This window comes from Pristiophorus japonicus, chromosome 2 (assembly GCF_044704955.1).
Source record: "Pristiophorus japonicus isolate sPriJap1 chromosome 2, sPriJap1.hap1, whole genome shotgun sequence".
Taxonomy (NCBI): Eukaryota; Metazoa; Chordata; class Chondrichthyes; family Pristiophoridae; genus Pristiophorus; species Pristiophorus japonicus.
Genome location: NC_091978.1, coordinates 159,299,398 through 159,314,735, shown reverse-complemented (window position 1 = coordinate 159,314,735; position 15,338 = coordinate 159,299,398). Strand labels below are relative to the sequence as shown.

The 15,338-nt window shown below is 46.7% G+C and overlaps 1 protein-coding gene across 1 annotated transcript in view; it reads right to left on the bottom strand.

Moving 5' to 3' along the window:
- The window catches only part of txk (TXK tyrosine kinase), a 109,035-nt gene that overhangs the window by 30,171 nt on the left and 63,526 nt on the right, over positions 1-15,338 (bottom strand). The window contains exon 13 of the mRNA XM_070860671.1: positions 1,098-1,216. Within this exon, the coding sequence (XP_070716772.1) occupies positions 1,098-1,216 (119 nt within the window). The remainder of the gene's footprint in view (positions 1-1,097; positions 1,217-15,338) is intronic.

The window sequence follows — 15,338 nt, the reverse complement described above, 5'->3', positions numbered from 1 at the left end:
GGCATTTAAAAATGAAAGGGCTATGGGCCAATCGATTACATAAGCTAAGGATATTTTTATTTAATAATCGAGTTAGATGTAGTCCTTACTACTAGGGGGATCAAGGGGTATGGCGAGAAAGCAGGAATGGGATATTGAGGTTGCATGTTCAGCCATGAACTCATTGAATGGCGGTGCAGGCTCGAAGGGTCGAATGGCCTACTCCTGCACCTTATTTTCTATGTTTCTATGTCCTGAAATCCCCAGCCACATTACACGGATGCCCAAGGATTGCAGCCAAGATTCCTCATCCACTCCAGTTGAGTGATCAGTAAAAAGGAATAGGTGTAGTTGATTGCTACAGTTGTACAGGGCCTTGGTGAGGCCACACCTGGAGTATTGTGTACAGTTTTGGTCTCCTAACTTGAGGAAGGACATTTTTGCTATTGAGGGAGTGCAGCGAAGATTCACCAGACTGATTCCCGGGATGGTGGGACTGACCTATCAAGAAAGACTGGATCAACTGGGCTTGTATTCACTGGAGTTCAGAAGAATGAGAGGGGACCTCATAGAAACATTTAAAATTCTGACGGGTTTAGACAGGTTAGATGCAAGAAGAATGTTCCCAATGTTGGGGAAGTCCAGAACCAGGGGTCACAGTCTAAGGATAAGGGGTAAGCCATTTAGGACCGAGATGAGGAGAAACTTCTTCACCCAGAGAGTGGTGAACCTGTGGAATTCTCTACCACAGAAAGTAGTTGAGGCCAATTCACTAAATATATTCAAAAGGGAGTTAGATGAAGTCCTTACTACTCGGGGGATCAAGGGGTATGGCGAGAAAGCAGGAATGGGGTACTGAAGTTTCATGTTCAGCCATGAACTCATTGAATGGCGGTGCAGGCTAGAAGGGCTGAATGGCCTGCTCCTGCACCTATTTTCTATGTTTCTATGTTTCTATGTTTCTAAACAGGGGAGGAAAATATAATTTTTTTATCCACTCATCAAAAAGCACTCACAGCTCCATGACTCACTGCCTTTGATCGTATTTTATGTTATGTAGATGCAGCACGAAGAATTTTAATCCCACAAGTTCATTGTATAAATAAGAAACATCTTACCAAATGACCATACGTCTGATTTACTGCTGAATTTAGAAAAGTGAAAGACCTCAGGGGGTGACCATTTCACAGGAAATTTGGAGCCTGTTGAGCTGGTGTACTCATCGTCAAGGACATACCTAGAAAACAGAGGCAAGTGCATTTTAAATACATGTTTAATAGACAAGAAAAATTGTTTGTTAAGGAAATCAATTACATGTCAGATCAGGTATTGCTTGAAACTCGAATCATTCTTTTCCAAATTGTAGTTTTTTTCATTTGTGGTACCTCTAAGTGCACAGTCCTGACGTAAGTAACCAGACGTTTAATATGGAAATAATACCTTTCAGTTCAGTATTGATTGAGGAAAATCATTAACATTCAAAGAAAGTTACTAATGTCATTAATCTCCATGTTTTTATAATTTCTCCGGGGTTTCCATGGATCTTTTCCCAAAGTTACAGTGGATGATTGGAGAACCTCACGGAAACTCAACCCTCAAATGTCCAACCAATTACTATATATATGAACAAGTTACTAGGGAAGGTAAACAAAGTAGAATAAGTAGGTTCAAGAGGCTATTGAATGTCTTTTTGAAGAGAGATGGGATTGAAGAATATGGTGGCAATGTGGAATGGTGGAGTTGAGTCTACCAATGAAGTCTTGTTTCCATTTTCATTAAAATTCTGAGCACAAGACTATAAGAAATAGGAGCAGGAGTAGGCCATTTGGACCCTCGAGCCTGCTCCGCCATTCAATAAGATCATGGCTGATCTGAGCTTGGCCTCAACTCCACTTCCCTACCCGCTCCCCATAACCCTTCACTCCCTTATCTTTCAAAAATCTGTCTATCTCCTTCTTAATGGCCTCAATGACTCAGCCTCCACAGCTCTCTGGGGCAGAGAATTCCACAGATTCACGACATTCAGAAGAAATTCCTCCTCATCTCCATTTTAAATGGACGACCCCTTATTCTGAAATTATGCCCCCTAGTTCTAGATTCCCCCACGAGGAGAAACATCCTCTCTGCATCTACCTTGTCAAGCCTCCTCATAATCTTATACGTTTCAATAAGATCACCTCTCATTCTTCTAAACTCCAATGAGTATAGGCCCAACCTACTCAACCTTTCTTCATTAGACAACCCCTTCATCTCAGGAATCAACCTAGTGAATCTTCTCTATACTGCCACCAATGCAAGTGTATCCCTCCTCAAATAGGAAAACCAAAATTGTATGCAGTACTCTAGGTGTGGTCTCACCAATACCCTGTACAGTTGTAACAGGACTTCCCTACTTTATACTCCATCTCTCTTGCAATAAAGGCCAACATTCCATTTGCCTTCCTAATTACTTGCTGTATCTGCATGCTAACTTTTTGTGTTTCATGTACAAGGTCCCCCAGATCCCTCTGTACCACGGCATTTTGTAATCTCTCGACATTTAAATAATAATTTGCTTTTTTATTTTTTCTACCAAAATGGATAACCTCACATTTCCCCACATTATACTCTATCTGCCAAATTTTTGCCCATTCGCTTAGCCTGTCCATATCCCTTTGCAGATTCTTTGTGTCCTCTTCACAACTTGCTTTCCCTGCAATGTTTGTATCATCAGCAAATTTGGCTACATTACACTCAGTCCCTTCATCCAAGTCATTAATATAGATTGCAATAGTTGAGGCCCCAGCACTAATCCCTCTGGCACCACACATGTTACAGTTTGCTCACCTGAAAATAACCCATTTATGCTGACACTCTGTTTTCTGTTAGTTAGCCAATCCTCTATCCATGCTAATCATGATCATAGGCAGTCCCATAGAGTCGAGGATGACTTGCTTCCACACTAAAAATGAGTTCTCAGGTGACTGAAGAAACCAATGCGAGACCTACAGTCTCTGTCACAGGTGGGACAAATGGTGGTTGAAGGAACAGGTGGGTGGGCTGCCTGGGTTGCCACGCACTCCTTCTGCTGTCGACGCTTGGCTCCAGCTTGCTCTCGGCGAAGAGACTCAAGGTGTTCGGCGCCTTCCCAGATGCTTTTCCTCCACTTTGGGCGGACTTGGGCCAGAATTCCCAGGTGTCGGTGGGGATGTTACATTTTTTCAAGGAGGTTTTGAGGGTGTCCTGGAAGAGTTTCCTCTGCCCACCTGGGGCTCACTTCCCATGTTGGAGTTCCAAGTAGAGCGCTTGATTTGGGAGTCTTGTGTCAGGCATGCGGATGATGTGGCCCATCCAGCGGAGCTGATCGAGCATGGTCAGTGCTTCGATGCTGGGGATGATGGCCTGAGCGAGGACACTGACCTTGGTGTGCCTATCCTGCCAATGGATTTGCAGGATCTTGCAGAGACAATGTTGGTGGTATTCTCCAGTGTTTTGAGGAGCCTGCTATATATAGCCCATGTCTCTGAGCCATAGAGGAGGGTGGGTATCATCGCTGCTCTGTAGACCATGAGCTTGTTGCTGGGTTTGAGGCCCTGGTCTTCAAATACTCTCTTCCTCAGGTAACCGAAGGCTGTGCTGGCACACTGAAGGTGGTGTTGGACCTTGTCATCGATGTCTGCCCTTGTTGATAGTAGGCTCCCGAGGTATGGAAAATGGTTCACGTTGTCCAAGGCTTTGTTGTGGATTTTGATAACTGTATGGCGGGGGCAGGTTGGTAGAGGACCTTTGTCTTATGGATGTTTAGTGTAAGGCCCATGCTCTCTTATGCCTTGGTGAAGGTGTTGACGATGGCTTGGAGTTCGGCCTCCAAGTGTGCGCAGATGCAAGCATCGTTTGCGTACTGTAGTTCGATGACGGAGGATGGGACGACCTTGGATCTGGCCTGGAGGCAACGGAGGTTGAACAGATTCCCGTTTGAGGTCTTGGTCTTCAAATACTCTCTTCCTCAGGTGACCGAAGACTGTGCTGGCACACTGAAGGTGGTGTTGGACCTTGTCATCGATGTCTGCCCTTGTTGATAGTAGGCTCCCGAGGTATGGAAAATGGTCCACGTTGTCCAAGGCCTTGTTGTGGATTTTGATAACTGTATGGTGGGGGCAGGTTTAGCTCCACACCAGCGGGGAGCTTGCTGAGGGTGAGATGGAGTATTGCAGCAAGGTAGATCGAGAAGAGCGTTGGTGCGATGACACAGCCTTGCTTGACCCCGGTCTGAATGTGGAATGGGTCCGTGGTGGATCCATTGGTCAGGATCATGGCTTGCATGTCATCGTGGAGCAGGCGGAGGATGGTGACAAACTTTTGAGGGCAGCTGAATTTGAGGAGGACGTTCCATAATCCCTCACGATTGACAGTGTTGGAGGCTTTTGTGAGGTCAAAGAAGGCCATCTACAAGGTTGATGCTGTTCCCTGCATTTCTCTTGTATCTGCCATGCAGTGAAGATCATGTCCTTGGTGTCCCTTAGTGTGCTGAATCCACATTGCGACTCTGGGAGGAGCTCTTCAGCATTCAGAAGAAGGCGATACAGGAGGATTCTTGCGATGACTTTCCCGGTGGTCGACAGCAGGGAGATTCCTCTGTAGTTACCGCAGTTGGACTTGTCACCTTTCTTGAAGATGGTCACAATTATAGCATCTCTGAGATCTCCTGGCATGATCTCCTTCCAGATAAGAGAGATGAAGTCATGGATCTGCGCATGTCGTGCTTCTCTGCCATGTTTTAGTGCTTTGGCGGGGATTCCATCTGCTCCTGATGACTTGCTGTTCTTCAGTTGTCGGATGGCCTTTTCAACCTTGTGCCAGGCTGGGGTTGTGCTCAGATGGTGGTGGGTGGCATGCTGTGGGATGGAGTCGAGGACACTCATGTTTGAGGAGATCCTCGAAGTGCTCCTTCTAGTGGGCACTGACTGCCTCTCTGTCCTTGATGAGCACCTCTCCGTTCTTGGCCAGTAGTGGGGTAGGGCCTTCAGTGCTTGGGCCGTAGGTCATCTTGACTGCGCTAAAGAATCCTCGCATGTCATGGTTGTCGGCTAGCTGCTGGATTTCTTGTGCTTTCTCCACCCACCATCTGTTCTTTAATCACGGGTTTTCTGTTGGACCTCGGCCTTTAGATGTCTGTAGACCTGCTTTCTTGCCCTCGAGTCATGTTACTGTTTCCAGTCCAAGAATACCTTGCGTTTGCAGCATATTAGCTCCTGGATTTCCTGGTCATTCTCATCGAACCAGTCTTGGTGTTTCCTGGTCGAGTGACCGAGCGTCGCTTCACAGGTGCTGATTATGAAGGCCTTGAGAGCAGACCAGGCACTGTGGACACTCTGCATCTCTGGGTCACTGGGAGTCGTCAGGTTGGTAGCGAGGCGCTGGCTGAATAGGGTTTTCTTAGCAGGAACTTTGAGTGCTCTGGCATTGATTTTCCTGCGGCATTGTTTCTGTTGCCGTCGCTGTTTTAGGGCAATGTTAATGGTGATGACAGAGTGAATTAGGTGGTGGTCCATCCAGCAGTTGTCAGCTCCTATCATGGCGCAGGTGATGCGCACGTCTTTGCAGTCCCCCGCTCGGATGATGACACAGTCTAGCAGATGCCAGTGCTTAGAGCAAGGGTGTTGCCATGAAGCTTTATATTTGTCCTCCTGACGGAACAGGGTATTGTTATGACGAGGCCGTGTTTTAAGCATTTTACCAGGAGGAGGGTGCCAGTGGAGTTGGCTTTTCCTAACCCCTCTCTGTCGATCACACCTCCTCAAAGGTCAGTGTCCTTTCCGACTCTGGCATTGAAGTCACCAAGGATGATCAGCTTGTCGCACGTTGAGTCTTGGGACAGGGATTGTTCGAGGAAGTACAATTCCTCTTTGGTCTCGTCTGTAGCTTCCAGTGTTGGGGTGTGTCATGTATGTAACCTTCATGTAACTGTAACCTTCATAACAACACTGCATACTGTATACACCTAAGAAATGCACACCTTGACCACAGGGGGTGAACTTGTGGGAGACACTCCTCACCTGGTCATCCAGGTATATAAAGGGAGGTCCCACGCAGGGTCATCACTTCTTGGTCCTGTGAATAAAGGTTCAGGTCAGAGTACCTTGTCTGCAAAATGTGCCTCGTGTGAGTTTATAGTAGTGTGTAAGTACATTATATTTGGCGACGTGAAACGGGAATCAACGACTCACGAGAATGGCCACCGGTAGCACAGAATAATGGTACTGTGTTGGTGAGGACTGGGACAATTTCGTTGAGAGGCTCCAGCAGAGCTTTGTCACGAAGGACTGGCTGGGAGATGCAGCGGCTGACAAGCAGAGGGCGCATCTACTGACCAGCTGTGGACCTAAGACGTACGCGCTGATGAAAGACCTGCTCGCATCCGAGAAGCCGGCGGACAAAGCCTTTGAAGAGCTCAGCAAACTGATCGGTACGCACCTCAAACCGGTGAGCAGTATACATATGGCCTGACACCAATTCTATACACACCGACGTCGGGAAGGACAGAGCATACCAGACTTCGTTGCGGACCTTCGGCGCTTGGCCAGCCTCTGTAAGTTCACAGACGCCTGCAGGGGGGAGATGTTAAGGGATTTCTTTATTGAGGGCATTGGTCATGCCGGGATTTTCAGAAAGCTAATTGAGACCAAGGACTTGACGTTGGAAGCGGCGGCGTTGATGGCTCAGACCTTCATGGCGGGGGAGGAGGAAACCAAGGTAATATATGCGCGCAACTCTGCTTCCAACGTGGCGATGGATCATGGAGTTAACATTGTAAACGTGACCCAGAACCCCGCAGGCAGGCAAGGGCAATTCAACAACACCCAGGCAGCAACAGACTCTAGAGTGGGTCCTCAACAGAGACAATGGCAGGTTGAACGGACATTCACGGTGGACAATGCATCCCGGGATGGGGCCATTGATACCCATTAACAGAGTGTTCAAGAGTAATCAAAGAGACAATCAGAGAGGAATGCCTGGTAACAGCCCTTTTGTTCACAACAATCTCAGCCCATGCTGGAGGTGCGGGGGCAGACATGCTGCAAAAACCTGTAGGTTTCAACAATTTATCTGTAGAAATTGTAACTTCAGTGGACATTTAGCCAGAATGTGCAGGAAGCCCACAGTGAGGCTAATTTACGAGGCAGATGAAGCAGAAGAGGGGTCTGCAAGGCAGCTTGATGCTTGGGACAAAGCAATGGATGCTGAAGTTCAGCGGGTTCATGTGGCAAACATCCACAACTCATATACCAAAACGTCACCTATGATGATGAAAGTCCTATTAAACAGCATCCCGGTACACATGGAGCTGGGCACAGGGGCCAGCCAGTCACTTATGAGTGTCCAACAATTTGAGAAACTATGGCCACTCAGAGCTAGCAGACCCAAACTAGAACGCATTGACATGCAACTACGGATAGACACCAAAGAGATCATCCCAGTGCTAGGCAGTGCAATGTTGGTGGTCATACAGAATGGATCAGAGAACCGGCTGCCATTTTGGATTGTGCCGGGAAATGGTCTCGCGCTTTTAGGGAGGAGCTGGCTAGCGAGATGAACTGGAAATGGGGGGATGTGCACGCCATTTCATCTGTGGAGCGAAGTTCATGCTCACAGGTCCGACAGAAATTTGAGTCACTATTTCAACCTTCAAAGGTACCAAAGTAGTGATTTCACCCCGGATGCCAGACTAGTGCACCACAAAGCCAGAGCTGTGCCGTATGTGATGCGGGAGAAAATTGAGAGTGAGTTGGACAGGTTGCTAAGAGAGGGCATAATTTCGCCCATTGAACTCAGTGACTGGGCAAGTCCCATTGTCCCTGACCTAAAAACGGATGGCTCGGTCAGGATCTGTGGTGACTACAAGGCCACTATCAACCGAGTGTCACGACAAGACCAATACCCACTTCCGAGAGCAGAGGATCATTTTGCCACGCTGGCAGGCAACAAGCTGTTCACCAAGTTGGACCTCACTTCAGCCTACATGACCTAGGAACTGGCCGAAGAATCCAAGCTACTGACCACCATCACCACGCACAAGGGGCTGTTTGTCTACAACAGGTGTCCGTTTGGCATTCGTTCAGCAGCCGCTATCTTTCAAAGGAACATGGAAAGCCTGCTCAAATCCATCCCTGGAACAATCGTATTTCAGGACGACACCCTTATCACAGGTCGAGACACCGAGGAACACCTCCACAACCTGGAGGAGGTGCTACGCCGACTGGACCGGGTAGATCTGCGACTAAAGAAGTCCAAGTGTGTGTTTTTGGCCCCAGTGGTCGAGTCTTTGGGCAGGAGGGTTGCCACAGACGGGATCCGGCCTACCGAATCCAAAACGGAGGCGATTCGTCGTGCATCCAGGCCCGGCAACACGTCGGAGTTGTGTTCATTTCTGGGACTCTTGAACTATTTGGGAACTTTCTGCCGAATTTAAGCACATTGTTGGAGCTGCTACATGTGCTCCTGCATAAGGGTTGCGATTGGTTTTGGGGGGACTGTCAGGAACGGGCTTTCAATCGGGCGCGGAACCTACTTTATTCTAATAAGCTGTTGACTTTGTACAACCCCTGAAAGAAATTGGTTTTGACATGTGATGCATCATCCTATGGGGTTGGGTGCGTGTTGCAGCAGAGTAATGATGAGGGCCAACTCCAACCTGTGGCTTATGCCTCCAGGTCGCTCTCCCAAGCAGAACGGGGATATGGAATGGTTGAAAAGGAAGCACTCACATGTATCTACGGGGTGAAAAAGATGCACCAGTACCTTTTTGGCAGAAGGTTCGAGTTCGAAACGGACCACAAGCCAGCAAAGCTGTCAATGCCAATGGATTTGTGAAAGGGAAATCATGCTTGCCAAATCTTCTGGAATTTTTTGAGGATATTTCCAGTAGAGTGGACAAGGGAGAACCAGTTGATGTGGTGTATTTGGACTTTCAGAAGGCTTTCGACAAGAGATTAATGTGCAAAGTTAAAGCAAGTGGGATTGGGGGTAGTGTGCTGACGTGGATTGAGAACTGGTTGGCAGACAGGAAGCAAAGAGTAGGAGTAAATGGGTACTTTTCAGAATGGCAGGCAGTGACTAATGGGATACCGCAAGGTTCTGTGCTGGGGCCCCAGCTGTTTACATTGTACATTCATGATTTAGACGCGGGGATTAAATGTAGTATCTCCAAATTTGCGGATGATACTAAGTTGGGTGGCAGTGTGAGCTGCGAGGAGGATGCTATGAGGCTGCAGAGTGACTTGGATAGGTTAGGTGAGTGGGCAAAAGCATTGCAGATGAAGTATAATGTGGATAAATGTGAGGTTATCCACTTTGGTGGTAAAAACAGAGAGACAGACCATTATCTGAATGGCGACACATTAGGAAAAGGGGAGGTGCAACGAGACCTGGGTGTCATGGTACATCAGTCATTGAAGGTTGGCATGCAGGTACAGCAGGCGGTTAAGAAAGCAAATGGCATGTTGGCCTTCATAGCGAGGGAATTTGAGTACAGGGGCAGGGAGGTGTTACTACAGTTCTACAGGGCCTTGGTGAGACCACACCTGGAGTATTGTGTACAGTTTTGGTCTCCTAACTTGAGGAAGGATATTCTTGCTATTGAGGGAGTGTAGCGAAGGTTCACCAGACTGATTCCCGGGATGGCGGGACTGACATATCAAGAAAGACTGGATCAACTGGGCTTGTATTCACTGGAGTTCAGAAGAATGAGAGGTGATCTCGTAGAAACGTTTAAAATTCTGACGGGTTTAGACAGGTTAGATGCAGGAAGAATGTTCCCAATGTGGGGGAAGTCCAGAACCAGGGGTCACAGTCTAAGGATAAGGGGTAAGCCATTTAGGACCGAGATGAGGAGAAACTTCTTCACCCAGAGAGTGGCGAACCTGTGGAATTCTCTACCACAGAAAGTTGTTGAGGCCAATTCACTAAATATATTCAAAAAGGAGTTAAATGTAGTCCTTACTACTAGGGATATTGTTGGAGTGGATTTTTGGACATATACTTGACTAGTATACGGGACCAAACATTTGTTTTTATTTTCCCCTTTAATGAATTTTGTAAGGGACAATACTGATGCATTATGCTTTATATAAAAAAACACAGTTAGACTTCAAAGTATGCTGGCCTTGAGTTATGGAGATAGGAAAGTGAGATAATGAACGACTGGAGAGATAAGTGGGGGTATGTTTGTCTATACCGGTGCCAAAAAGCCTGCACTTGTTTATAATGCCCTGTCACAATGTGAGGCTGGTTTATATCAAGAGCTCAGCCTTGGATAGTAATTGTATGAAAAGCTTTGTAAACCTTGTAATGCGAAGATTAGACTTAAGGACTAGTGCTAAAGCATGTGATGTAAAGTGATGTAATTTGTAAGATAAAAGAACCTCACTGGAGATACCAAATTGAGAAGCTGGTTCAGAGACAGGGGTCTCTAACACTTCTCCCAAAGCTTTGTCTCCGATTTAATAAACCTCTCTTTATATATTATACAGTCTCGGAAATATTTTTCCACAACAAAATGGCGTCACGAACAGGATACTGTCCGATCAGACGTGATCATTTAAGACAGTATCTGGAATCTTGTGTTAGAGACTGAAAAGAGAGGTGTACGGGCATGACGGGATAGTGTATAAGATACGAGTAAGTAGATAGCGGGAAGAGGCTGACTAACCAGTTTGAGTTGTCCCTTTAGTAAATAAGGTTGGTCGATCACTCCAACCTAGAGCCGAAACTCCGGTGGTAAGGAAACATGCTAGCTTTGTTGCGAAGACAAAGGGTCTCCACAGAGTAGTCGTGGCCGTGAGTATTACAGAAACAAAGGGAAACGTCCGAGACTGGGCGAACATGGAAGGTAAGGAAGGGAATGTAAAATGCGGTCTGCCCGGGTCATTAATTAATTCCTATCATTAATTGTAACTTGCATAATTACGTAATGCCATAAAAAAGCTGATAGTGACTATCTTAAGTGACATATGGATCCAGACATAAGCTTTGTTGAATGAAGAGAAACTTTTGTGAGTGTCTATTTTGAATGAAGAGAGTACTCGAGTGATTTTGACTGTGGAATGAATGAAAGCCTGTTTGGGAAGGTGTGGAGTTGCCTGCCTGTTTTAGCTCCACCCACTTTTTCCATCAGAGTGAAATTTTTTTTAACCCTTCGTAGTGTTGTCCTCTATGTGGGAAGTTTAAGAAACTGTGAACCTTATGGTATTACATTTTAAGTTAGAAACGAAGGTGTAGATATATTCGGATGATAAGTTACGGAGCTAGGAAATGCACAAAGGATAGGTTTGTTGAGTAAAAGATAAAAAAATACATGGTCCCGGTAGTAAAAAAAAAAGAATTTATTTGACACGCTCACTTACTTGTCAAAAGAAAACATGCAATTGGGTTGAAAGACATAAATTTAGTCGAGGAATGAGATAAAGAATGCCTTTTAAAATGCTCCCATTTTCCTTCGTGTAAAACCTTGACACGAAAGCTTCTAGCTCAGTAAAAAAAAAAGAGTTTTAAATTTAGAAATACCTTCAGGGATCAGGTCAAACTCCTGGGTGAGTGGTGAGCTATCTGTGTAGGTGTAAAAGGGACTTTTGAAAAAGGCTAAAACAGTAAGCTTTAGCAGTTTAGAAAAGAAAAAGATAAAGCAGGAAAAGGTCTCTGCCACGGGAACAGGAGGAGGGCAGAAAAGGGGGACTTGCCATAATTGTGGAAAACCGGGCCATTTTGCCAGGGAATGCAAAGGGAAAGGCAGTGAAAAGCAATGTATGTATTGTGGTAAGAAAGGGCACCTGGAAGCGACATGCTATGGTAAAAATGGCTATCCTAATAAGGCAAGGTAAAAAGGAGGGAAGGATATATGTGTCTGCACTAGTAGGGGGCCGACAGTGTGAGATGCTAGTGGACACGGGAGCCTCAATATCCATTACCAATATGCCCCTTCCCGTCACCGACAAGAAGGCTCTGATAAACGGAATAGATGAACGGCCCACACTGGCCTACCTGAGCACCACCCAATTGGTGGAAATTGATAACTTATATATACCCATGAGATTTTACGTATGCAAGAATCGTGAGGGAACAATATTGGGGAATGATGTAATGAGGAAATTTAAGGCCCCGATTGATTGCGGCAAGGGGAAACTGACATGGCCAAAGGCGGATGGCAGTAAGGGAGATTTAGGACAGATAGCCCACCATGTGGAAAGTATAGGTATAGCTACAGCCACAAAAACTGACTGGCTTATCGGGAGTGGAGGGTATGGAGGCATATGTGCCTCTGTGCCCGAGGTCTGGGCACAGACAAAATTGGATACTGGAAAGGCGAAGATGGATCCTATTAAAGTTCCTGGACCACCTCATAAACCACACCGACAATACCCTATAAGACCTGAAGCTAGAACAGCGGTTGTAGAAATAGTAAAAGGGCTAGTGGAAAAGGGTATCTTAAAAGAAACAGTTAGCACCACTAACTCCCCAACATGGCCGGTAGGGAAACCAGATGGGAGTTATAGACTCACTATTGACTACACTGCCCTTTACAAGGTCAACCCCAAATTACACCCGATAATGGCCAGCCCCTCCACAATTCTTAATGGATTATCCCCTGAACATAAGATCTTTACAGTCCTGGACATAGCCAATGGTTTTTGGGCCCTTCCCCTCGACCCAGAATCCCAAGAAAAATTTGCCTTCACGGTGGAGGATAAACAATATACTTGGACCTGATTACCACAAGGATTCCATAATAGTCCTGCCATATTCCATCGAGTCATGAGTGATATACTAAAACAAATAGAGGTACCGGCAGGAAATAGTATTTTACAATATGTTGACGACATATTAATAGCCTCAGAAACCAAGGAAGGACATCAGGCAACCCTATACTTAGTATTAAGGGCTCTGTAAACGGCGGGCCTTAAGGTTAACCCCAAAAAGGCCAAGTTAGGGAAATCCCAGGTCCTGTACCTAGGGTACTGCCTCTCAAAGGGGCTGAAAGAAATGCCCTCGGATAGGAAAAAGGCTGTCAAGGACATGCCTAGACCAGTAACGGTAAGGGGGGTGAGGAAGGTACTGGGCCTCTTTAATTACAGCCGGAACTTTATCCCTGATTTTGCAAAAATTGCTGAGCCAATACAAAGATTAGTGAAAGGGGGGAAACCGGACCTAGACCTCATAGAGTGGGGCCCTGAACAAGAACAGGCGTATAGTAAACTCAAGTCAGAACTAGTCTCCGCACCTGGATTGGGACTGCCTGATATGGGTAAGGATTTCCACATCCACTGTAACAATGAAGGTGGGTTCTATATGTCCGTGGTCACCCAAGATCACGGGGATAAAAGGAGACCTATAGCCTATTACTCTACCACCGAAAGCTCGGTGGTGACTGGGTTATCCAGATGTATAGCCATGCTAGATTGCGCAGCTTGGGCGGTAAAAATTAAGCGAGCCTGTGATGATGACTGGAAACATCATTCTCCACACTAAACACACATTGGTAGAAATGTTAAACACAGGAAAACTGAGAACCGTATCTAATATGAGACGGGCAAAGTAGGAAGCAGTCCTCTTAACACCCAACAAAACGGTAACCATAATTAGGGATGTAGGAAACAACCCCGCAGAAGGTATGATGGGTGAAGGGGAACCCCACTTTTGCGAAGAGGTATGTGAGGATATGGAAGAGGATAGAATAAAAGACGCCCCCCTTCAAACCGCAGAACAAACCTTGTTTGTGGACGGCTCACGAAAATACGTAGAGGGACTACCTCGTACCGGATGGGCCGTAGTTAACCAGGATCTAGAGACAGTTGAATCAGGGCCAATTAATGGGGGGTCGTCAGCTCAAGTGACAGAACTGGTAGCCCTCACCCGGGCACTGGAATTATCGGAAAATAAGATTGTTAATATCTATACGGACAGTAGATATGCATTCGGGGTAGTACACGATTATAAAACACTGTGTTCGCAGGTGCACGACGTGTGCCCAGCTGGGCAATGCCCCCAGGGAGGCCCCGCTCAGCCCGTGGTCCTTGCCCAACAGGCCATGGTCACGTATTCACGTAGACTACGCGGGCCCATTCATGGGAAAAATGTTCCTCATTGTTGTTGATGCATACTCGAAATGGATTGAGTGCATCATATTGAATTCGTGCATTACATCCACCACAGTGGAGAGTCTGCGTACGATTTTTGCGACCCACGGCTTGCCGGACATCCTGGTTAGCGACAACGGCCCGTGTTTCACTAGCTATGAATTCCGGGAGTTCATGTCGAGTAATGGCATCAAACATGTCAGGACGGCACCGTTCAAGCTAGCTTCCAATGGCCAGGCGGAACGTGCGGTCCAAATCATAAAACAAGGAATGCTCCGGATTCAAGGACCCTCCCTTCAATGCCGCCTATCGCGCCTCCTGCTGGCCTATAGGTCCCGACTGCATTCGCTCACGGGAGTCCCGCCCACGGAACTACTCATGAAACGTACACTTAAAACTCGGCTGTCCCTCATTCATCCTGTCCTGCCAGACATTGTTGAGGGCAAGCGCCAGTCCCAAAATGAGTGCCATGACCGGAACTCAAAGGGAAGATGGATAGAAATCGATGACCCGGTATTTGTTCTTAATCACGCTTTGGGGCCCAAGTGGCTTGAGGGAACTGTAATTGGCAAAGAGGGGAATAGGTTCATAGTGGTCAGACTTAACAATGGACAGATATGCTGCAAGCATCTGGACCAAGTAAAAAAAAGGTTCAGCATGGACATTGAGGAACCTGAGGAAGATCATGAGATGGTATTCACACCACCGCCAGTGAACGAGCAACAAGAACATTCAGCAGCATGCACAGTCCCTGCGGCCAGCCCGGACAAGCCGGAATCACCACAGGTGACAGAGACGCATGCCAAGGCTCAACAACCAGAGCCCCAAATGTGGTGCTTCACGAGAGAGCGTCGACCGTCTGAAAGACTCAATCTTTGACCCCATAAGATGTTGGGGGAGTGAGGGAGGTGATGTCATGTATGTAACCTTCATGTAACTGTAATCTTCATGTGACAACACTGCATACTGTATACACCTAAGAAATGCACACCTTGGCCACAGGGGATAAACTTGTGGGAGACACTCCTCACCTGGTTATCCAGGTATATAAAGGGAGGTCCCACGTAGGGTCATCACTTCTTGGTCCTGTGAATAAAGGTTCGGGTCACAGAGTGACCTTGTCTGCAGAATGTGCCTCGTGTGAATTTATAGTAGTGTGTAAGGACATTACAGGGTGTATGCGCTGAAGACTGTAGCGCACTGGTTCCTGGTTAAAGTGAGCGGAAGAGTCATGAAGCGTTCGTTTATCCC